Here is a 23,628-nt window from a genome sequence, read left to right as displayed (position 1 = left end):
TTTGTAGTCCATATATGGATGCAACTGAAGAAGTTAACAGATGTTAGCTCCATAATCATGGTGCCTGCAGTAAAAAGAAATCTGCAATTGAAATTTTTCATCTATATTTACTTCAACCAACCACTCCCTTGCCTCTTGCTCTCAGGTAAAGTGCTACAAAATAACATCTATGACAGACAGGTAACAAATTAAAAAGGATTGTTAAAAAAGCTTTGAGGTTCCAGTTTAAGTATTCTGAGAGTATCCTTTTTTTTTTGAAGCTGGTTATGAAGTCTGAATATTTCAAGCGTGAGGGAAAAAGAGCGCTCATTAACACCTGTTCAAAAGGAATGTTGAACTTTATGTTCATCTGCATCCAAATGAGAAAGGTGCTTTTAAAACTTTGAAAATTGTCAATGATCCAATCCATGCAAATTTCATTATTTTGAAAAGCTTCAATCTGGTCATAGGTTTAAATTTTTGAAGCTGAAGGATATGTCAAGTCTGTCTATGCTTCATTCCCTCTACCATCAGATAAACACTCATCTATCCTGACGTAGATGTATAAGTACAAACACTGAACAGTTAAGATGTTAATTATAGTTTTCTAATGAAGGTATCATTTTGTACCTGATCCTTCCTATCGTTCATCATGTAAGTATGAAATTTGTCAAAGCAGACACCTCTCTATAGTATTTGGGATACAAGAATAATCTATAATCTAGGTGTAATTTTGTTGACTTTTTAATCCATAACATACATCCAAGTACTTGCATGGTCATAGTAAATGTCCTTCCAAGAAAGTTGGTAAAACTGTGTAAGAAGGTGAAAAAGTTTTTTCCAATGCAATGTGTACACTGTTAAGTATTACAGAAAATGTATTTTAAAGAGTTTACAAACATATAGTTGTGTCGATATACCTCCCAGGAGCGTAGAGCATGGAGGTACAACCATGGAGGTACCAGAAGACCTCCATGGTACAACGTACAAGATTATCTGTATGTGTAGAATACACATGCAGATGGTTCTACAGCATAAAAACATGGCACGGCAATGAAATTTTACACTGTGAGCAAAGCTAAAACATCATTGCCCCCTGGTCTTCGCCTCAAACTATTATGCGTGTTGAACCAAGCTGCAACTTTGACCATCGGCGATCTGACGCGGATCAACCAATCACACGGGCCCACGTGGTAGCCGGTGCACTAGTACTACTAGTGGTATGTGATTTATCAGATGGTCATGCTACAGTGTGATACAACGAAGATGAGCACGTAGCTATCGTAAGTTTACTCTCAAATCTCAGTACAGAATGTTCTGATTTGGACAAAACGATGAGTAATTTTGAATTAGCGGTGTATGTTTGGCGAGTATACGATCAAACAACACTTCCGGAATACAGAACGCAGCGTCACTGAGCGATGGTTGGCGCGTGCCAGCAGACGATAATGCTAATTCATAGAAGGTATAGTTTGCTTGCACGAAATTAACAAAAACAAGATGAACGCGCGGGAAGTAAAAGAAAAGAGATCAATGGTGCGAAGATTCAGAAAAGCACAGACGCCTCTGCAGCCATGGAGATAAATCGCGGCACTGTGAGTGGCAATCGAATCTTGACACGTATTATCAATATCATAGTGGAAAAAAATAAATGAAATTTACCTTATCAAATGTCAACGAGTCAAGAGGCACTGAGCCTTTGGTGGCTATAGACACCGTCTTCTCAAAAATAGCAAACGTTAGCAACAGACTAAAAACAGCGATTTTGTGTTCCATCTTCTCTCTCAGATAGCGATCCGTATTCGGCACTAGTTCCTTTCACCGTTTCAGATCTGTTGTGTTCTTCACGACGATGATTTCTGCTACACTGAACCACCTAGCTTGGTGGAAATTTAGTAATAAAACTACGGTTTCACGCTGCGCGCTGCATGCAGTGCAGTCGACGCCCGGTCTCGACTTATGGGGCGCTGTTTTTACGTACAAAGTTCCCGGAGAGGTGCCCAAGCTTTTGCCTGTAAAGTGTCTTCGTTAAAATTAAGAAAACCACAAGAAGGTGCAAGTCATCAAAGTCATATTTCAATGGTTTCTAAACCGTCACTTGTAAGAAGATATTGACAAAGCAGAAATTAATGCTAGTAACAAAAATGATGCGGAGAAACGATGACAGACTGTGTAATATTTGTCTGCCTTGAAATCTCTAGCAATAAAAACAATGATCGATGCATGTCAACTGTCTTTATTCACAAAACAACGTTTATTTAAAGCTGCTATAGATACAGTCTACATTCATTTTACCTATGACAGTGACAGTTTGTTGCAAATGAATCAAAGATGAAGAAAGAAATGCCCAAAATATACCCATTCAAAATATTTGCACAGCTTTATTCCAAATTTACTTTTTACTTTGTGTATGCATCAACGTAACAAATCTTAAATATCTAATCATGTATTAATGGGGATACAAACTGTTACTGTAAATGGGTGAATACTCTTGAAAAGTGACAAGAAATTGAAACATTGTAACAAATTTACATAGAGATATTATTGCACACTATCCTCTTCTATCTTTTTCGATATTATCTATTTCCATGCCGGAAAAACAAAATGGTATCTTGGTCGATCGTCACCACAGGAGTAGTGAGTTATTTCAGGCTACATTAAAATGCTTACTGTTGCCAGTTATTCTGCTATTTCCATAGTCATATTGAAGAGTAAAAATATCAGATATTGAGGAGCTGAGCAGCATTTTTCCTCTCTGTTATTTGCAATGATGACTGAGTAAATAGATACAACGAACTTTGCATTCGTGTTCAGAAATGTAGTCTAGAATCCTACTCCGTCCGCTTGCCTCCGTATACCTCCGAACCACTAGGAGGCAAGCGGACGGAGTAGGACTAGGCTATCAGAAATGGAGAACTGATGATATGACCACACAAGAATCATGAAGGCAGCCCTCTATTGTCGTGACATAGAAATGCTTGCGACTTCCTTCATAAAATAAATTTTCAAGTCCGGCGCCATTTGTCAAAGAGTTTTACAGATAGAGTTTTACAGCCAAAAGCAATGTCATAGCTCAACCTTTTTAACATTTTGAAATGATTTTGAAAGTCAAAGTAATCGATTTAAATCGTCAATAATGATTCTATTGTTGTTGAAGTTTACTACATTCTAAATTAAACTAAATTAAAAACAGCGGCAGAATATTTAAAAAAAAAAGAAAAAACTTCACAAACGTTCTATAAATATCTGACTAGCTGTTGAAGATCAAAGCTCATCTTTAGCCTTTACCTCAACATTAAAAGAGTACAAGATATTCAATCGATCTTTGAATTTTTCCTTCATTTCTGGTTTCACTTTTTTGTCTTGTAACTTCTTCACCCGTTTAATTTCATCTTCAATAAAACTATCTCCCTTTTCTAGAACTTTTTTCATAGTTTTTGCATAAATCTCTGCCCTTGCCTTATCATCTCTTTTGAACTTTGCAATTTCATTTTCAGCTTCTGCTATAATCTCCTTTCTTTCTTTCTCTTTGTTAGAAATCATAAACTTTCCAGCTAGCTTGTCAAGCACTTCGATGCATCCTCTAAGAGTGATCCACACACCAGAGTGTTTCTTTGCGAAGTCAAGGAGTTCATTGGCATTGATATCACCTTCATAGTCAATTTCTTTGTCCTGTCCCTTGATGAACAACTTGTATTTGGGATAATCTGTCTCCTTTACACCAAATCTCCTTGCTATTTTTCTGTTCCTTCTGTTGAGATACCCTGAAGATAGTAGGAAAAAATGTTTCCCCATAATCCGAATCATGCTTGAATTCATAAGGCAGAAAAAAGCATCACTTTCAAAATGAAGTCCAAAGTTTTATTGTTTTCCACTCAATCAACTCATTTTTCAGAAAATTGGGTTTTAATCAGTGCAATGAAGTTTTAATAAGACATATTGTAGAAATTTGTAGCCTGGTCTGTGTCACAAATGTGGCTGACATTTTCAGGGAATGATTGTTCAAAAGTTCAAAATTTCTTTCTTTGTAACTCTCTCTCTGCTTGCTGGCATCCAACAAAATCAACTACCCTGGGTAGAGCTATTGCATATTTGTAAACTTACGTGCAATTGGGACTTCGGCAATCAGTATGTCATCCAGATCGGCTGCCAATTCAGCAAGTTTTTTAAACTCTTCCTGGGCACCTCTTGGGGATGGAAACATTTCATCAAACTTTACCAAGGCTGTTTTGAATTTCCGTACAACCTGCAAATGAACAGGACTTTGGTTAGAAATATCTGAATTGAAACACCCATTTAATGTATGAATAAATCGATGTCCATCTGTTCCTTTATGTGCTTGCCATTCACTTTTCAAGCACTTTGCATTGGAACTTCAAACTACTTGCTTCAATAAAGGATGGACCAGTCACTAGGTAATTAAACCAGTATCTCAAAATGTACAACAAAAGAGCAACCAACCACTGATATGCATCCCTCTTGCTTTCAAAATAAACCTAAAAGTGCTCAAATGTTGGAATTATTCGTAAAGCTAAATTTGAAGAATCATTACATGACGAGTGAAGCCAGTCTTTCTAAAAGTATAATCAAAATACACCGTCATGGAATATCTAATTTTGAAAGGGATGAAAACAATAATCAAGACATTTTGACTATTACGTTAAGGACTTACCTTATCAAAGGTGAGTAAATCAAGTGGTACCGCTCCCTCTACATCCTGGCTAGAAGAGAACTGTATTAAGATTCCAAAAACGAGGAGCAGACGATAAACCAGTTTTTCGCACATCATCGTTATCTTCCTGTGATCTCGACTTCAAAAATCATTGCCGCACGAGCGCATGACAAAGTATTTTAAGTTCGGTTAGAATTCCATATTTGGAGGATGTTCGTCCCTCCCCACTAGTTGTCACCAATCTACACCTGCCACATTCGTTGCCATTTCTTTTATACCTATCATTAGCCACTGTAGCGGCAACACGCGAAACTGATATTTTGAGTAAATGCTCTTCCGCTTGCTTTTCAGGCTCCCCAAACTGGTAAGAAATTTACCAACATTTGCCGATTTTTTAGACAATGGAACGAGAGAATACCGTTTACTCTAATAACAAAGTAATGTTTCAACTATGTGCAAATAATGGGATGAATGGGATAGGAAACATTAATTTTCTCGATTTGCTAGGGAGTTTGCGATACTTAAACCTTCGACCAATGGCTGCACGTATTGTAAACTAACTTTGTGATCTAACGTTTTACATAACGTGTACTATGATTGGTCAATCTGTTAAACATGGCGGTCTCTCTCTCTCAGGTGTGAAAACAAGGATCGTGTAGATGTTCTTTTTAATTCCTGACCACTTCACAATCTTCCTTCACTGACGTGTGGACATAGGTAGCATATTGTTCTACATGAATAGAATAGAAATTGTGTCCTATTTGACTGGAATTCGAAGCGACTCCGATTGCTCGATGCTCAACGGCCGCGGCGACGGCGACTCACCTTGAGCTCCGTGCCGGAGCGTGTATGAACGGCAACTTGTGATCACCTGTGAACCGGTACATTCAAAATTACCATATAAGATATGGCGGCCGGGCTTTCTATGTGGGTTCGACCCGAACCGTTCAATTTTGGCGCTCTCCAAATCGCGCCCCATCCGAAATTATCGATGCATGTAAGTATACTTATTGGTAAATAGTGTACATTTCATCGCATTCATACATACCGGAGAAATCCGTTAATGCGTTATATCGTTACACCTACCCCTACAGTAACGGTTGAACGTAATACTATTAAAGAAATAAAAGCTTAATATGTCAAACTTCAAACCTTAAACTATTACATTTATCTTTGATTCATGTAAACAGGGTTGTCTTTTATACGATACTTTTCCCACATTATTTACAAGTGAATAGTCACTACAGTTAAAGTACCAGTCTCTCACAACACTTTCTGAATTGAACCTGTCAGACCCCACTGACTGCGAAATGCAATTGCAGTAGTGATACTGACACACGGGTAGTTACGAGAAAGAGGATATTCTCAGTGGCTGTCATGAAAGTGTTATTCCTACTTCAAATATATGACCACTACTACCACTGCTGCTACTATGACAATAATAAAGTTAAAAATATACATTCTGTGAAGAAAAGTTCATTATCAATCTATGTACAATGATGTTTAGGTTATCAATTTTGAAGGTATTGAATGTATATGAATTAAAGTTGCAAGCTGTATTTGAAGCGTTACTGTGATTCAGTTCTTATGTACAGTGTTCTACGAATCAATGCTGAAGGAGAGAGAAACTGATCGAAACACAAGGCATTTGTTGTATCTTAATTATGTAAATAAACTTTAAAGACAAGACATGTATTCTGTATTTTTCAGTATCTGAAGAAAGTGGCTGTTTATGCCAAGACTAAAAAGCAGTCTGGATATCCAAGAATGAGTTACAATACCTGGAAGTACATTGCATGTAATAAGATGGGTATGAAGGAGGAAGATGCATGGCTGTATGTATATTTTTATAGTTTCCAACTTCATTGATAAAACCTGGTACAGGAAAAGCTGACATGCACATGTACATTAATAGCAATACAAAAGTGTGTATTATTGAAATGCAAATGAGGTTAATTTTATGGACCATGGGTATTCTTATTTACATATTCAAATAATATTATAATTTTCACTTTTTTCTGATATGTACAAATTGCTGAAGGTTATGGTTACAATTGAAAATTTCTCATAACCAAAGTGCAGTGACTCGTACTTAACATCCCATAAATTTGTGTAACTGCTTGACAAATGCTCACAAAAAAAGAAAATCAGGAGAGAGCTTTACTTCTTTCAGTTAACATTGAAAAGCACACTGCCTACCAGTGTGAGTGATGGCAGCCATGCACTAGCTATCTTGATACTTTTAATACTGTGTAACAATTATACTGATTAGTCAGCCTGGTTGTTGTATATGACTCGCTCATCAGAGGTAATGAGATGTCATTGCATCTCTAGTTTTCAAAGATTTATCATCGAAATGCTCTTCTTTTCTGTGTATTACATCTACTGCTATTTAATTCACTGATATAAAAGGTTAAGAAATAAAATCATGGGTAGACAGACTATGATAGATTCAACACAGTGAAAAACAAAATTCAGAGACAACCCCAAAGTTATACTTAATTTGATTTTGCTTGTAGATACTTTGAAGGATTTGATCTGTTGTGTGAACATTCTGCTGAGGAAAGATTGCAACTTGCAGAAAAGTTTACGGATAGCAGATCACAAGAAGAAACAGGTAAAAATAACGTCACACACTCAAAATGTTTTTATCAAACAGAAATTTAGATAAAAGTCACCTCAAAGAAAATTATATTTTAAGTTTTTAGTCTCATCTGTAAAATTAAATCAGCAAAATTTAAAAAGTGATATTCGCCTTTGAGTTTGTGAAAAAACTTTTTCATTGGTTTTACTCTTTACGTTTGTGCCTCTCATGTCAATTTTCTGCAGTGTAATTTTGGCTTTAAGATGTGTAAAATATTGATTGTGCAATGTGAAAGACCAATTACTGATGGGACATTTCAGTCATGTCTTCTCTGAGAATTTCAAAGCAATATTGTTTGTTATACAAGCTTCTCCAGTAAAATTTGTATTCTGTACATTACAAGCAGTGGTTCAAATCTTTTGTGCGATATAACATTTCACTGAAACATGTGTTGTTAGGTTGTCACTTAGTTTAAAGTAATTATTCTCATGTCATAAAACAAAATAATTCTGGATATATATAAACATGAATGGATTTACTTTTCAAACATGCATGTCCATATTGTGAACAGAATCTGCCAGTATGGTTTCTTGGTAGAGGAGCATATTGAGCATATGTTGACCATTTTTCATTATTTACATATCTTTTTATTGATCCTTATTTTACTCTGAGATTTACATTTGTCCAATCCATGACCCCTCCACCAATGTGGCTGGAGGGATTGTGATCAAACCAAGCAAATTTTATCCTAGAATTTTCGCATTCATACACTGACAGCATCTTTTGTTTGCAGAGAAAGTGAAAAGTCAACTGTCTGTGAGCACTCTTCAGTTCCTGTTGTACCTGTTTGTTCAGCAAATCTACAAAATATCTCTGAGAGTTTCACTGGTTGCATCTGGTGAAGAGTATCCTTTTCATTTAACTGAAATTCACATCTTTAGCATATCTTTAGGATTTCTCACTCTGTGTTTTCTTGTGTGTTTTGTGATTAGTTGCTAGAAAATATCTGGTGGACATTTCCCATTCCAAATGTGTTTGTACCAGGGTAGGAATGCATTTCATTGTTCTACATGAGACTTGCGTCATACCTGTAGATTCTTATTCATAAAGTCCTTGTCTTTTAAGGTAGACCAATTCACTAAATTTCCTGCAACTTAAATGAAATATTGTATTTGTATTTGTGTCATGTGTTAGCAAAACACAAATCAGGGAGTACATAAACTGTTGTGAACCAAATATGTACCTTAACCACCAATTCTCTAGATGGCCGATGAGGGCAAGGTCACCTGATATTGAGGGGAGGTCATCAGGTGTAGGTGCCAAGGTAATGTTTTGTCATAATGATTATATAGGGTTATATAAAGTCATGCACAGGCAAGGAGTATGTTTGTGGCATTAGAGGAGTCACAATCAACATGTCTTAAGAGCTTTAGTCCATGAATACCAGTAGCTGTATTTTATACATTATCATACCATATTGTTCAATATTGTACACATTTTTTCTCTGAAAATTAAATAGGAAATTTTCTCTCAATTTTGTCATTTTTAAAGAGTTTTTATAACATCAGGTTGTTTAACTACAAGGATGGTGATCCATGTCACAATTTAAAGTACAGTAGCCAACAAATAATTTTTATTCTGCCAAAAATGGAATGAAGGCTGTCATACACATGCGTAGAATATACTGGTATAAGTTGTAATCTGTTGGCAAAATTCGAAGTTGCCTGTCGCTCACTTTTTCACAGAATTAGGTATGCAGTAACAAATTTTTATTTTATGAAAATTATGCTAAGGCACACTTTTAGGTTTCTTTAAGCATTTTGTTATGAATAACTCTATGTAAAACTTGTGAAAATTTCAATAACACACAGCAAAATAAAAATATGGCTGTTTGCATGGGGGATTATAGGTCAAAGTTTAGTTACACATGTCACTTAACATGTGTATCCCCCCCCACGCACCCTTATTTGCATGGGAGATGTGTGTACAAAATAGCATATTGCAAGATTTTAACTGTATAGCATGCAGTAGTAGTACATACATTTCATGATATTGTCAAAAATTTCAAGTCTTGCAGGAGAATTTCATTCAAAGTACAGCGGAAGGTTCACTTTAATGTCATATGGCATCCTAGATACAAATGAATGAAGTTATTCTGAGATAATGAGATAGTTTTGTAAGGAGATTGGTTCAACAAATTGCATCTTTATTTTCACTTTCAGAGCTTGGATGAGAATGCTCATTTGACATTTGTTTTGAATAATTTAAATGATATTCTGCAGTTACTTGTTGAAACAGGTATGCATGTTTTTTGTGATATGCTGTTCATTTTTATTTTTGCATTTTTCAATATCACATACCTATCATGGGCCATTTCAGCATGTTTCATTTTCAAGTAAATTGAACTTTATAAGTTTGTCAGTTTGTCAGCTGTTTTATTGACAAATGTCTGCCAACACCTTTTTGTTGTGATGATTTGCAACCAGTAAACAAGGAATGAAAGAATGCTTTGGATACTTTCTCTTAAATATAAAGAAGTAGGAAAATTTACAAGCATGTATTCACAGTCAGGTATTCTTGCTCATGTATGTGATGAAAATATTCACAAATCCTTTTCAATATATCATTATAGGACTTAAGCTGTGCCAAACTATTACGTTTACTGAGTTGTAGTTTATGCAACAGATTGTGTGTGATTTTTTTTGTCAGATTCCTACGCCGGTGCCAATGACATGTTGATCAGTATACCAGCTGTTGAAGCATTAGGATTTCTTATATCTGGCTCCTTGGACAGAAGCAGGTAAGTTTGCTTTCCATTTGACTTGGTTTCTCAGCATGTGGCTGGAGATGCTAATGCGTCACTGATAAAAAAGTTGTTTTCTAAGATGTGTATTGCTAATGATTGAAAATGGCAAAGGGAGACATTGTTTGAACGACCAATCAGAAGATATAATATACAGTAGTTGACGTGGCTTTTAACCTTATGGAGGTAAAATTTATCATGTGGCCATATTGCAAGCGTCCCTTCTGTTCCACTCAGTGTGGTAGCACTGGTTTATTACTGTATTTCAATAAAGTTAATTGCAGGCTATTAAAATGGTCAATCATATGGTTAATGGGTACTACAAAATAAAATTGTGTACAGTAATTTATTTGGGAAGAGAGAATGGAGACTCATATCAAAGAGAAGATTCATGATAGAGAAAAATGATAACTGTGCGTGATAATGTTACTGAGCATTTTTTCTAGACAATTGCAGTAAAACTGTTTGGTTATCTGGTTTACACAGGCAAGTTTACATCCATCGCTCATTTCAGTGGCTTTATTCCAGTAAGTTAGCGTACTCATTTTTCAACTACAGATAAGATACATTTGAATTTGATCGAGTGTCTGTTTTGCCTTGCAGAGCTCGACAAGTCTACATGCTGCTTATCATTAGAAAAGTAAACATTTGCAACAAAGTGAGTCTTTGATGTTAGATTATACAGCGCGCGCGGCGAACGTTTCCCATACACTGTCTAGTCTACAATCATGACAGTCGTTTCAGCATGCCACTCATGCACAACAAGCTTGACACCGCACTATAGCTATAGCACATCATCAAAGTTTTCTTTCAGCCATTTGTGTACTTTGATTTGGGAAATACAACTCGGACAAAACTCACTGGCATATTTTTCGAGTGTCGGATCTATATCTCGAGGAAAGTCCCAAACATCAACCGGACTGACTCTGGGCGTTTTATTATAGTAGAACATTGTATTTCTTCAGCAAGGTGAAGAATATTTTGAAGGCAGAGAGCTATCACCGTCCCTTCCATGCTAACCCGTTGCCGTGTATGATGCCGTCCGGGAAATTCAGTGCCAAAATACAGTGAATTATTTCAGAAACACTGGGTGTGTTATTCAATGGCACAAAATGTACCGTGTTGATTGAATTGCACTTGAATGTGCAAAATCAACACTTTTCTTCAAGTCTATTTTGTAGCTCAGAGAAGTGAGAGAGTTTCATTTAGCTGAGACAAAAGAGAAAGCGGGATTAAAGTTTCATGCAGGAGTGTTTAAGCATTTTCTGGTTGACAATATTCAGTGTCACTTGTATCGTGTCAAACTTGTTGATAGAGTAGACTGCACTGGCAATGCTACAGACTGCATGCTGAAGGAACTGTTGTCGTGATTGCTGACATCGAGAGGAGAAGAAAAGTTTTTTTTGTAAAAATAATTTACTTGTTTCTTCATAAAGTTCCCAATTTAAAAGTAAACACCTAAAAGAAAACTGGTGATGTGCATGTAGTGCAGTGTTATGCTTGTTGTGAGTGACATGCTGAAACGACTGCAGTGATCGTGACGAGACAGTGTATGGGAAACGTTTGCAGCGCGCTGTAATCTAACACCAACCAAAGACGAAGACTCAATTTGTTGCAAATGTTTACTTTTCTAATGATAAGCAACATGTAGACTCGTCGAGCTCTGCAAGGCAAACCGGACACTCGATCAAATTCCACTGTACTTGATCAGTGAAGAAAGATAGCCATTCAGCATTTTCCTGTTATAACCAATAATTCATTTTAATTTCCCATTGTTAGGTCTCTCAAGCAGCTTGTCGATATCGCTCTGATGCAACATGTACAATCAAAGAGTGGCTTTTCAAAAGTGAGTACTGATTTTAACTTCCCCAAACAATCTTTACTAAAAATGAACATCTCTTGTCACTTTATCTCAAATATAACCCTTTCGGATCTATTTTGAATCATGTAACATGTTTGCACCAGCTTCTGCAGAAATTCTGAAACTCCATCAAATTGACTTTCATGATAAAATGTGGACTTTCAAGAGATAAACTACCATGGCAACCTGAGAAGTAACCTTAGAAAAAATTGTACAAAAAAAATGTTGAGTAATCATGTATTCATATTTTCATACAACTGTTCACTTAGTGAGCGTGATTTTTCTCCTCTTCCTCTACTTGATATTATTAGTCCCCACGGACCGTCCGGGGGGACTTATAGGTTTGGTCATGTCCGTGCGTGCGTGCGTGCGTCCGTCCGTCCGTCCGTTCACGCAGATATCTCTGAGATGCCTGGAGCGATTTCATTCAAACTTGATACAAGGATTACTTCATATGGCATACAGATGCACGTCAATTTGTTTTGTGATACGATCCAATATGGCCGCCAGGCGGCCATTTTATTACAATTTTTTCATGTACAGAGCCATAACTCAGGCATGTTCCAACCGATTTTATTCAAAGTTGGTACAAGGACATTGACCAATGTCATACAGATGCACGTCAATTTGTTTTGTGATACGATCCAATATGGCCGCCAGGCGGCCATTTTATTACGATTTTTTCATGTACAGAGCCATTACTCAGGCATGTTTTGACCGATTTTATTCAGAGTTGGTACAAGGACATTGACCAATGTCATAGATATGCACATCAATTTGTTTTGTGATACGATCCAATATGGCGCCAGGCGACCAATTTATTACGATTTTTTCATGTACAGAGCCATTACTCAGGCATGTTTTGACCGATTTTATTCAGAGTTGGTACAAGGACATTGACCAATGTCATAGATATGCATGTCAATTTGTTTTGTGATACGATCCAATATGGTCGCCAGGCGGCCATTTTATTACGATTTTTTCATGTACAGAGCCATTACTCAGGCATGTTTTGACCGATTTTATTCAGAGTTGGTACAAGGACATTGACCAATGTCATAGATATGCATGTCAATTTGTTTTGTGATACGATCCAATATGGCCGCCAGGCGGCCATTTTATTACGATTTTTTCATGTACAGAGCCATTACTCAGGCATGTTTTGACCGATTTTATTCAGAGTTGGTACAAGGACATTGACCAATGTCATAGATATGCATGTCAATTTGTTTTGTGATACGATCCAATATGGCCGCCAGGCGGCCATTTTATTACGATTTTTTCATGTACAGAGCCATAACTCAGGCACGTTTCAACGATTTTATTCAAAGTAGGTACAAGCTTATTGACAAATGTCATAGCTGTGCACGGCAATTTGTTTTGTGATACAATCCAAAATGGCCGCTGTGCAGCCATTTTATTACGATTTTACCTTCTCGTGTCTATTTATAGACAGAGAAGGTATTAGAGTTGAAAACCAATATGCTGCTGTCAAGAACTTCCGTCTGTCAAGACTTCCGTCTGTCAAGATCCGTTGACGTCATGCCATTGTGATGGGTCATATCATAAACTGGTGGGGGTGTTTCTGGCTCAGGTTGAGGTGTGGGAGAACGATTTTGAGCTGTGACAAAAATCAAAGGGACTTAGCGGCATAGCCACAGTGTTAAGCCTTTCTCCAAGGTTTCTTAGTTGACTACAATCTATTACAGACTACTGAGCTTACGTTAGGGGTACTCACTTTGTGTTTGCTCACTCTGTGAGCGCTAGTGTTTGGTACTGAGTTGCGTGGATATCCCCTCATGGCCTCACGTGATCTGGGCCTGTTGCATAATCTGCAGAGATGATCATATGCCTCCGAGTCTGTCAGCATTTTCCTTGCATTTTTTTCATTTAATTTTGCAAAATATCGGCGAGTACCTCAATATTTCAAGATAACCTTTCTTCCCAATCGTTTCCTGGAGTTTCAGAGCCATATGAACGAAAATGAGTGAAAGTTTTAGACAGGAAAATCGGACGTCGGCCATGTTCAATGTTTACAGTACAATCAGAAGTTTACGTGGAGGAATTAACCAACAAACACAGGAGTGTTCATGATGCCCGCCCTCTAGAGGCAGACCCTCCTATATGAAGTACCACATTTGATGCTGTGGAAAGCTTGACCACACAATGGAGCATTTAAACTTTTAGAAAATGACAAACTGAATAAGAAGGTATTCAGAAAATGTCAAATATTGAGGAAAAATGCGCAAATATTCAAAATAAACAGGTTAACTGATTGGTCAGCTATAAAAAACAATGAAAATGTTTATGATCAAAAGTTTTTGAGATGCGCACATTTTAACAAATACAGAAATTATTAACATTATAAATATAAGACCAAACTATTTTTTCAGGGATGGGACAGGTTGGAAATGAGGGGTGAGAGACAAAGGCACTCCTATTGCTGCATGTGGATGCAGCCACACCATTTCATTTACAGCATACTTATTCACTGTGTTGTGTTCAAGTTCCATATTGTACTGACTGTCATACAAGGATAACATAAGCAAATCAAATCAAATTAGAAAAGGATCAATGCTGTTGTGTGGATTTTGCTGAACATGGCTGATATTTCGCCCTATATATTTGGTATCCAGCAAAGGCATATTTTGATGTCAAGTCAAATTAACACTACATTGCTGACAATATATTTTACCGTTTCTGCATGAATTTTTCTTTTTTAAATTATAGTATATTAGTACTTCAAACAGATTAACAGTTATCGTGATGTCACCCCATAATTTTACATCACAAAGACTGTAATTCTGCCAATTTTTTTTGTTTTTCAGTCATTTTATAAATTTTGCACTGCACAAGATGATTGAACAAATTGCAATGTTTGAATTTGTAAACTCAAAGAATAAAAATCCTTTGGTCACAAATTAAATTATTTTTTGAAAAGAAATTTACTCTTAAACACTTTTAGCATATATTCTTTACACGGTCATGTATTTCAAGGAAAATATGCCTATTAAAAACTGTAATTTCTTCACTTTCAATTTTTTTTCAATACTATGACAATTATCAGCAATGAGGTTATACAAACACAAGACCAGATAAGCGTTTTTCATCATTTTCAACAGGACTCTTTGGAAAATCCATTAAAAACAGTTAAAAGTGACTGGAAATGATCACTTGGTATACATTTAATTTACAGATGCCAGGTTGTGTATTTCACATGCACTCAGGTCAGTAAGGAAGTGCGTCATTACTATTTTGGACTGTTAATTCTTATTTCTGAATTGTTTAACTTTTTTCCACATTGAACTATCTTTAGGCAGTTTATACTGTAGCTTAGAATTTTTTTGATTGATGTATTTAATCATCTTTTGGGTTTTTTGGGTCCATATCCCACCTCATGCCCCTACATCATCAACTATTTACCAACAACTCCATGCCAACAACCAATTACCTGACCTGGCCACACATTAGAGAAGGTACAGCGTCATTGACGGTATTTTTTCATGTACAGAGCCATAACTCAGGCATATCTCAACTGATTTTATTCAAAGTTGGTACAAGGACATTGACCTATGTCATACATATGTACGTCGATTTTTTTTGTAGATACGATCCAATATGGCCGCCAGGCGGCCATTTTATTACGATTTTTTCATGTACAGAGCCATTTCTCAGGCATATCCGCATGTTTTGACCAATTTTATTCAAAGTTGGTACAAGGACATCGACCAATGTCATAGCTATGCACATCAATTTGTTTTGTGATGCGATCCAATATGGCCGCTGTGCGACCATTTGTTACGATTTTTTCATGTCCTGAACCATAACTCAGACATGTATCAAGCGAATTCATTCAAAAGTATTTTTATCACAGACCTAATGAAGAGGACTCTATCCTCTTTGAGGACCTGTAATCAAAATACTGATTAACAAGTGGGGACTGTGTCATCAACGATGACTTGTTTCATGTATTTTTATTGCCATATTGCTTTCCATAGATTTTACAATATTGTGGTATGATGACTGTGATTGTTCATACTTTCTTTTACAGATATCACAGACATTTTCATTTAGAACATTTGGATCCTGGTTGAGATCAAACCTTGGAAACAATCCCTATGGTTTATCAGCTTGTATCACATCAGGTAGAAGACTGTCATGGCCAACATCAGGTATTGCTGAAATCAACCAATCATGAATAGCCACATGGTCTACTCGCTGACACAATGAATATCTTGAGGGGGGAAATCACAGTTCTGTTGTTTTCTACACTAGGCTAAGGGGTCTCTAAGAATAAGCATACCTGTGCTGGGATAGTAGTGATAGGGAGAACAAGTTGGGTCAATTTAGAAACAAGAGAGAAACAGCTGAAATATTTAAAATGGTATTGGCAAAGCTTAGTTAAATCACAAACAAGCAATTGAAAGAGTGACGTGTGGGTAAATCTTTGAAAAGTGAGTGGCAAAAAATTGGACAAAGCGGCCGACTGCAAAGAGATATTGGAGGATTGAAGTTACTTACAAAATGATGCAATCAGCTGGCAGTTTGCATAGCATATGTTGGTGTGGCAGTAAACTGTAGACTGAAGTAGTGACTGCTGTTTACTGTAGAATGAAATCTGATAAATGGCTGTCGAGGTCTGTAAGCAGTGACTGTACTTGTAGTGGTTACACTCTGTAGAACTGACTGGTATTTTGGCTCAAGCTCACAATTGAAACCTTCTCATGGAAAATTATCTACTGCAACTGTATGCAGATTAGGGTTTGTTCACTCACAAGGTGCAGTGCATATCTAACATGCAAATTACTTAATCAGTATCTAAATTTGTGCTTGTATCATCTCTATGGTCAATAATCTCTTCTCAGAAAAATTCACAAATCAATCCTGAGATGTTGGCATTGATAAGTTATGTATGTTGTACATGTACAGGTGGTGAGACCAGTGAGAGAGAAGACAGTGGAAGCAAGAGAGGCAGGATAGCCACCAACGCACAGTATGCGCCCTCTGGGTGAGATCTATAGTCTATGAATATTCATGATTACCATATGTGCCCTCTGAGTTAGGTTTATATCATATGAATATTCATGAATTGCAGATCAATATTGATCTGTATGTATGGTTTATGCTGAGCATAGAAATAAAGTTGCAGTCTATGACATCTAGCAGCTAGACCTTTGTATATGCTTATATTATTATGCAAGATTATTGATAGGTTTTAGTGATATGGCTCTGTCTATGCACAGAGTGCTTTAGAAATTAGATAAGATAATCATAGATTTTACTCTGAACGCTACCTGTATGTATTTCCTAATTATGACAATTCTCATTGTCAACATTATTAAAATATTCAGCAGCAGATACAGATTTTGTTCTGTACAGTGTTACAAGCTGAAAATGATTACAAATGTCCTGGAAGAATTACTAACATTCAAGATTAAATTCCAACTCCATGCTTGAATGGACACAGTTTTGTACAAACTCAGCAAAGATAAATTTTAAAAGAAAAATTCGTTACTGCATACCTAATACCTAATGATGGTATCTTTTTCTTGCAGGTGTAAAATTGTTATTATCTCACAAGTTTGCAAACAGACTCTGGCAAAAGTAAGTGCATATGTTATCTTTCATCAGATCATCACCCTAACATACCATTGCCATAGCAACAACCCTAAGATACTCACTATCAAGCTGCTGCTCAGGCATGTTGAGATGTTTCAATTTCACAGTCACTAATCATAAAATCTTTTTACGATATTTCTCTCCAGTGTTCTAAGACTCTTGAAGACGCTGCAGTCAAGATTCACCGATGTCATTTTGCATATATCTATCTTCTGTCACCACTCAGGTAGGCCTGGCCAACTTTTGTACAAACAGTTTGAATGTGAATGAGGAAGAATATAAAGTCAACAAAATTAGAAATTACAGAATTGGACTCATTTTTCAATCCTGATATATCTCCCACAACCTGGATAATGTATTGTGTTGTCCTGGAAGATTGCTTTCCAAATACATCGTATGTTTTGTTTTTCACTTTCAGATCTGTAAATATTGAAAAATGTCGCCATTCCACTATAGTGCTTGGTGCCGTCCAAACTACAGTACATGTCAATGCTTGTGAAGACGTAACGTTGATCACACCATGTAGGAGACTATCTGTCAAGTGAGTTCATTTCAACCTGTTACAACCTGTTAAAGTTGTTATCATCAAGTTCTTTTGCTCCAACCACTAGGACAGTAATTGTACCAATTGACAGTAATTCCATCAATTGACAGTAATTCCATCAATTGACAGTAATTCCACCTGTTGAAATCTTCTGAACCATTGACATTGACTTTAGCTTTGTAGTCAACCTGTAGAGTTTATTGATACTTTACTTCCAATGGAAAGATAAGGTCAGATGCAATTTGTCAGGTGTTCCAGAGGTACTGATTCCACTAAAAGTATCATTCAGAAGATTTTTCAGGAAATTTTCCACATCCCTTTGGCATTTGTGAACTTGGAAGTTGTTTGCTGATGTACAACATGTACTCATCATAGATTACTGATTCCACACCTCAAAGATGATACTTTATTGAGCCATCGGAAGTCATCAAGACAACCATTGCACTATTGCAACCCAGATTATCAGATATTGAATGAATTAGATTAATCCAGGTTCTCTTTTCAACCTCTACAGTGCATCAACATTGTGTACATTTCATCTGTTGACTTCAACAAGACCATTGATACTTGGAGGTAATGACACAATAACGCTGGCTCCATACCATACCTTCTATGCTGTACTGGAAGAACACATGGCAAAGGCTGGAATTGCTGCCACACCAAATTTATGGGATCAGCCATTATGCCTTGGTGAGTTTACAGTCATGTGTGATGTGAGTTAGGTTTAATCTAATTTATCGCAAGATACTGCATATGACAAGTTTGTTAAGATATCCAGTATCAACTCCAGTTCATCAACTCTGAATTGTCACAGAAATCAATCACGTCATTTAATCATGAACCGGGGTATATGATAAGTTTTAGCATTTGTAGTATAGACTACAGTTGGTCAGAATACATATCCATTTGTATCATTATGCATATAACAGATGGGTTAAGAGTATATTACACCAGTATATTTTACCCAGTCTCTTGGCTCATTTATTTCAGGTCCAGACCACCAAGTAGGTAGACCAGTATGGGAATTAATGCCTACCAAGGAATTCTTTACCTTTGTTATACCATACACTATGGAAGGACTTACTAGGGTGAGTATTGAAGCCATCACACATCTCAAACAACATTACAATCTTGGATGCTTCCTCCCAAAGTTCATACTTCATAGCTCACAGCATAATTTACTGGAGTGTTAACTTACTGTAGTTGTGTTAAATTTACATATGAAGTAATGTTTAGGCACTTCAGGTCCCAGGCAACCTATCAAAAACTTAGTGCAAGCATAGTGTCCATTTCTTGAAATTTAAAAAATGAACCAGTTATAATCCTAAAAGTGTCAAATGTGATTCTCAGTGTCCGTTATATGTCTAAACCTGCTTGTACATGTTTTCAATCAAAATAAAGAAGTATCATTGTTCTGTCTGCATCACAGCGTAGAAGACATTCAATGAAACATTGATTGACACACATACTAATATGTCTGTTGATAACTCATAAGGATACAGGTTTGCTCTACAATGCAAGTTTTATTCTACAGTTAGTTCATATGTAATATCTGAATTCATTGAAATCTTTCAATCAAATGATGAGATGAAGTATTGCGAAGAAGCCAAATTAAGTTTTCAAATTTCTGTGACAGGAAACACCAGGTGGATTACCCACCAAGTATGAGAGAGCTCTGTCTCAAAGAGAGAGAAGCATACAATCTTGGCAGAAAACTGTCAAAGAGGCAGGACTGACATCAGAACAGAGAAAGGAGTTCCAGTCACTGGTTGAAGCAAAATTCCAGGTAAATATTTCCATCTTCTGTTTGACTTTGAAGGTGTGATTGTTTTTGTAAAGTGACTTTGATGAGTCAAACAGCAAAATACTTAGACATCTATACCAAACAGATTGATCAAAGTCTTACAGGCAACACAATGCAAGAAAAAAAAGAAAGGTGATCAGAGTTGGAGTACAGAAACAAAGTGAAGGGGGAATATGACAAAACATATATGGTTAGATAGAGAGTTAAGCATAGACAGGCAGAACAATCTGATGAAATGAAAGAGTCCTGCTAAGCCAAGCTACTCAAACAGGCCATCAGAACAGCTCAAGACTGTAGTTCCATATACGGATAGTGAATCCTTATTGTTGTGCAACACCATGCAGTACATACATAAGTGAGATTTTAAGTACCAGTCTGGTAACTTTCAACACAACAGGCATTGCTGTGGTGATCACATTTGCTCACTGGGAACTTTTAGCTTTATCCGATGTTGACACAACTAATAGTTAAGTAGGAAGACGGTAAGCTGAAGTATAAGCCATGCGAGTTGGACAGTGTTTTGTGGTGACTGATGCATTGCTTTATTCATATCTTTACAGGCCTGGCTAGCAGAGAGTGGTCACAAGAGAGAATTGGATGGACTTGTAACACCATCACCCAGCAAATCCTCATGATCTTGGAGTTGAGATGATCATAGCATATTGGAGACAGTTATTGATATGGCATTATTCATGATGGGTGTGACACAACTCATGTGTGTCTCTGGACTACTCACCAAGCATACAGTCAGTCTGAGGTTATGTACGGTACTTTTCTTGTACATCAGAAAGACTGACACTCACAATAAGCAATGGACTGAAGCTTTCAATGCAGTTGTTTACAAATTTGTCTCAGTCAGTTTTCCTGTGTTTTTTCCATCTTTGTTACAACACTGAGAATATGTTAGATGATTTCAATATTGACAATATGTTGAGTTTGAGCATCTATGCCCCATGTTATTCCATACACATTGTGTATGCATTTCTGCAGGGTCCTACTAATTACTGCCCGTGACTGCCCGTAGCTGCCCGAGGACTGCCCGAGAACTGCCCGAGGAGCAAGTAGGCCAAATTTCGCCAATTTTAACACTAAGCCAATAGCTTGAACTTATATTATGCCTGGCTAACCAAAAATATCATTGATTTAGTGTTATCTTTAGCGGCTTTAGAACCCGAAAGACGCCGGGCTTTCGACGAGAAAGACGTCCCCAACTTGATTGTAAGATCATACCATTCAGTTTAAGGGGTGGTAGGCTATCAAGCTGTACGCACTCGGCGAGGTTCTTGTACCACCCCTCGGACTAAATGGTATGATCTCACTATCAAGCTGGCGGATGTCCTTCGAGCCGGCCGTCTTCAGAGTTCCAAAACCGCCGGAGAAAACATCAGGTTTACGCCAAATCAATGATATTTTTGGTTGGCTGGGCATGATATAAATTGAACCTATTGGCCTAGTGTTAAAATTGGCGGAATTTGGCCCACTTTTTCCTCGGGCAGTGCTCGGGCAGTTCTCGGGCAGTCCTCAGGCAGCCACGGGCAGTCACGGGCAGTAATTAGTAGGACCGTTTCTGCATCCCAGTACAGGGTTGACAGTGTATTTCACCCAAATTCATTTCAACAACATATCAAATTCCTATTTGAAACGCAAAGTTTTATCTGAACAACTCGAGGTATCTGTTTACGTGTGACAATGACAATCGTACATGCTAAGAAGTTGCATGTATGCTTGATTTCAGAATAGTATTAGTGAAGTCATCAATGACATGTACTTAAAAAGGATTCAGAACCATGCTGCGACTAAAGTTTGTCCTTAATTCCTTGGTTCTGAGTTCAAGACATCCAGCTATATGTAATGACAAAACAGCATGATTTAGTGCATCAGGTGGGTGCAGTTCTTGAAGTAGGGCATAATTTTTGATTTGCATACACGGCTTGATGCTGAGATGTACAATTGTTTCTGCAATTGTAGTCTAGATTTGAAATTGTAATGTAGATTTGATACCTGTAGAAACAGGGTTGCCATACCACACAGTGCATGACATAAGCTGAAGAGTGTGTAGGTAGCAAGAAGAGACAGGAACTGTGTACAGTACTCTATAGGTAGTGATGAACCTCTAACCAAACTTTACAATGTCTGTATGGTGATGAGACTTATTTTCAACCACAGATTTGACATTATCATTATTCAATAATGCTATGAGATTACCGCTACTTGTGATTAATGGGCCTCACATACGTACCCCTAAATTAAGCAGTTTACAGGTCCACCCTACCTGTAAATACAATGAGGACGTACCAAGGGTAAGTTATGACTGGGTTAGTAGGTCCTCTTGTAGTTCCAAATGTCGTATAGTCTACTGATGAACCAGCCCTGCAAAGACGTTTATAAAAGTCACCAGTGTCTGCCAAGAACAAGACTTGGAAGCATGCTGGCATGGAATGTGACAATGTCTCGTACTTAAAATTGGTACCAACATGTACTTATACAGCTACTTCTGCACTGCAGCTGATTTGCTAATTTTTTCCTTGTGTTGTTTCATTGTTTGTGATTTTGTTACAATTCTTATGTGTACTACTGGTACTGAAAAAGTAGCATATGCTGAGACTTCATTGACTTTTGAACGGTTTCATGGAAACAGCGAAATGAGATCAACACAGCATTGTACCAATATGAATCTAGTTCAGAGACTTGATACATACCTGTAATTTTCATTTTCTTAGACAAGGCAGGGATCCATTTCTAGAACCTTACATTCACATTCATAGAGTAGATGGTTCTATTGATTTCTGTGCCCTTACTGAGAGTATCCCTAGGTGTATAATAATTTGCAAGATGGCAAAGTTTGTCACATTCCAAGATCTTGCTAGAGGAATATTTTATAAACATATTCTTAAATGCTGCACTCTTTTCTTACAATTTTGATGTCATGCTTTTCCCGGTCATCCTGGCATTGAAGCTTGTCAACATGTTCTGACTTTTATCACAATGTCAGACGAATTCAGAATGGACAATCTGCACAGAATCACAGCATGTACAAATACATCTTTAATGAAATTGAATTTGTTTGTTAGAAATAACAAAGGGAATGTAAAATATCATATAGAATTGAATGTTTAAATCCATTCTGAATATTTCAAATAATATTTACCTGTACTATGTCAGGCACAAATTACCCTGATTGTAATTTTTGTCTTCAAAATTTACTTTGCTAAAGGTGATTAACCTAATTGACGATTTATTTCTTATTATTTACACTATTTGATTATTTCTTATATAAATACAGTAAATTATTTACAAATCTGAAATAGAAGAAAATTCTATGAAATTTGCACCTGATGCTTTGTGATTTATGTAAATCTGTCTATAGTTTCAAGTATCTGTACTTTTTGTGTACTGAATATTTTATAGTGACTGTTTATCCTTTTTCTAAGACAAATAGTATCACTGTGAGCTGTAATAAATGGTATTTTTGTGAAATATGTGGTTCATCATTTGTTTTAAACTGACTTTGCAAATTTTGCATATTGTTGCTGTACAAATGAAGCCAGAGAAATTTTTACAAGAAACACCAACATCCATGGTTTTATTGAGTTTCAACGTAACAGGTACTTACTGGGATATATCACCCAGGCTCTGATGATAGTATGTCCTCCAGTAGGAATACATCATGTTTATATCTAATTACAATTGAACAGAAAGGATCATTCAAGGCCCACATACAAAACCACAAACACAAACTTTATCATACTATTAGTTCCATCT

At 36.8% G+C, this 23,628-nt stretch overlaps 2 protein-coding genes across 2 annotated transcripts; one reads left to right on the top strand and one right to left on the bottom strand.

The window, feature by feature from the left end:
• Window positions 1-2,284: 2,284 nt before the first annotated feature.
• LOC139145868 (endoplasmic reticulum resident protein 29-like) lies at window positions 2,285-5,274 on the bottom strand. Its single transcript, XM_070717292.1, has 3 exons — window positions 4,652-5,274; window positions 4,084-4,225; window positions 2,285-3,743 (listed from the first exon to the last, which is right to left on the bottom strand). Exons 1-3 carry the CDS (start codon window positions 4,766-4,768, stop codon window positions 3,244-3,246), a joined length of 759 nt encoding a protein of 252 aa, XP_070573393.1. The 5' UTR covers window positions 4,769-5,274; the 3' UTR covers window positions 2,285-3,243.
• A 3-nt stretch (window positions 5,275-5,277) lies between these two features.
• LOC139145866 (TBCC domain-containing protein 1-like) lies at window positions 5,278-23,343 on the top strand. Its single transcript, XM_070717284.1, has 17 exons — window positions 5,278-5,648; window positions 6,362-6,486; window positions 7,171-7,268; window positions 8,029-8,140; window positions 8,499-8,559; window positions 9,458-9,533; window positions 9,945-10,035; window positions 11,818-11,884; window positions 15,951-16,071; window positions 16,829-16,907; window positions 17,455-17,503; window positions 17,665-17,744; window positions 17,937-18,059; window positions 18,577-18,752; window positions 19,053-19,150; window positions 19,699-19,848; window positions 20,427-23,343. Exons 1-17 carry the CDS (start codon window positions 5,559-5,561, stop codon window positions 20,499-20,501), a joined length of 1,671 nt encoding a protein of 556 aa, XP_070573385.1. The 5' UTR covers window positions 5,278-5,558; the 3' UTR covers window positions 20,502-23,343.
• Window positions 23,344-23,628: the final 285 nt, after the last annotated feature.

Source organism: Ptychodera flava, chromosome 12 (assembly GCF_041260155.1).
Source record: "Ptychodera flava strain L36383 chromosome 12, AS_Pfla_20210202, whole genome shotgun sequence".
NCBI lineage: Eukaryota > Metazoa > Hemichordata > Enteropneusta > Ptychoderidae > Ptychodera > Ptychodera flava.
The sequence above is the reverse complement of the archived record's forward strand: the minus strand, read 5'-3'. Positions and strand labels throughout refer to the sequence as shown.

Coding starts and splice junctions, on each gene's coding strand:
- LOC139145868 (XM_070717292.1), bottom strand. CDS start 4,768: ATGATGTGCGAAAAACTGGTTTATCGTCTGCTCCTCGTTTTTGGAATC. Junction 4,226..4,651: donor ATTTACTCACCTTTGATAAG/GTAAGTCCTTAA, acceptor GTTCATTTGCAG/GTTGTACGGAAATTCAAAAC. Junction 3,744..4,083: donor TGCCGAAGTCCCAATTGCAC/GTAAGTTTACAA, acceptor TACTATCTTCAG/GGTATCTCAACAGAAGGAAC.
- LOC139145866 (XM_070717284.1), top strand. CDS start 5,559: ATGGCGGCCGGGCTTTCTATGTGGGTTCGACCCGAACCGTTCAATTTT. Junction 7,269..8,028: donor CAGATCACAAGAAGAAACAG/GTAAAAATAACG, acceptor TTTTGTTTGCAG/AGAAAGTGAAAAGTCAACTG. Junction 17,504..17,664: donor GCAAACAGACTCTGGCAAAA/GTAAGTGCATAT, acceptor ATTTCTCTCCAG/TGTTCTAAGACTCTTGAAGA.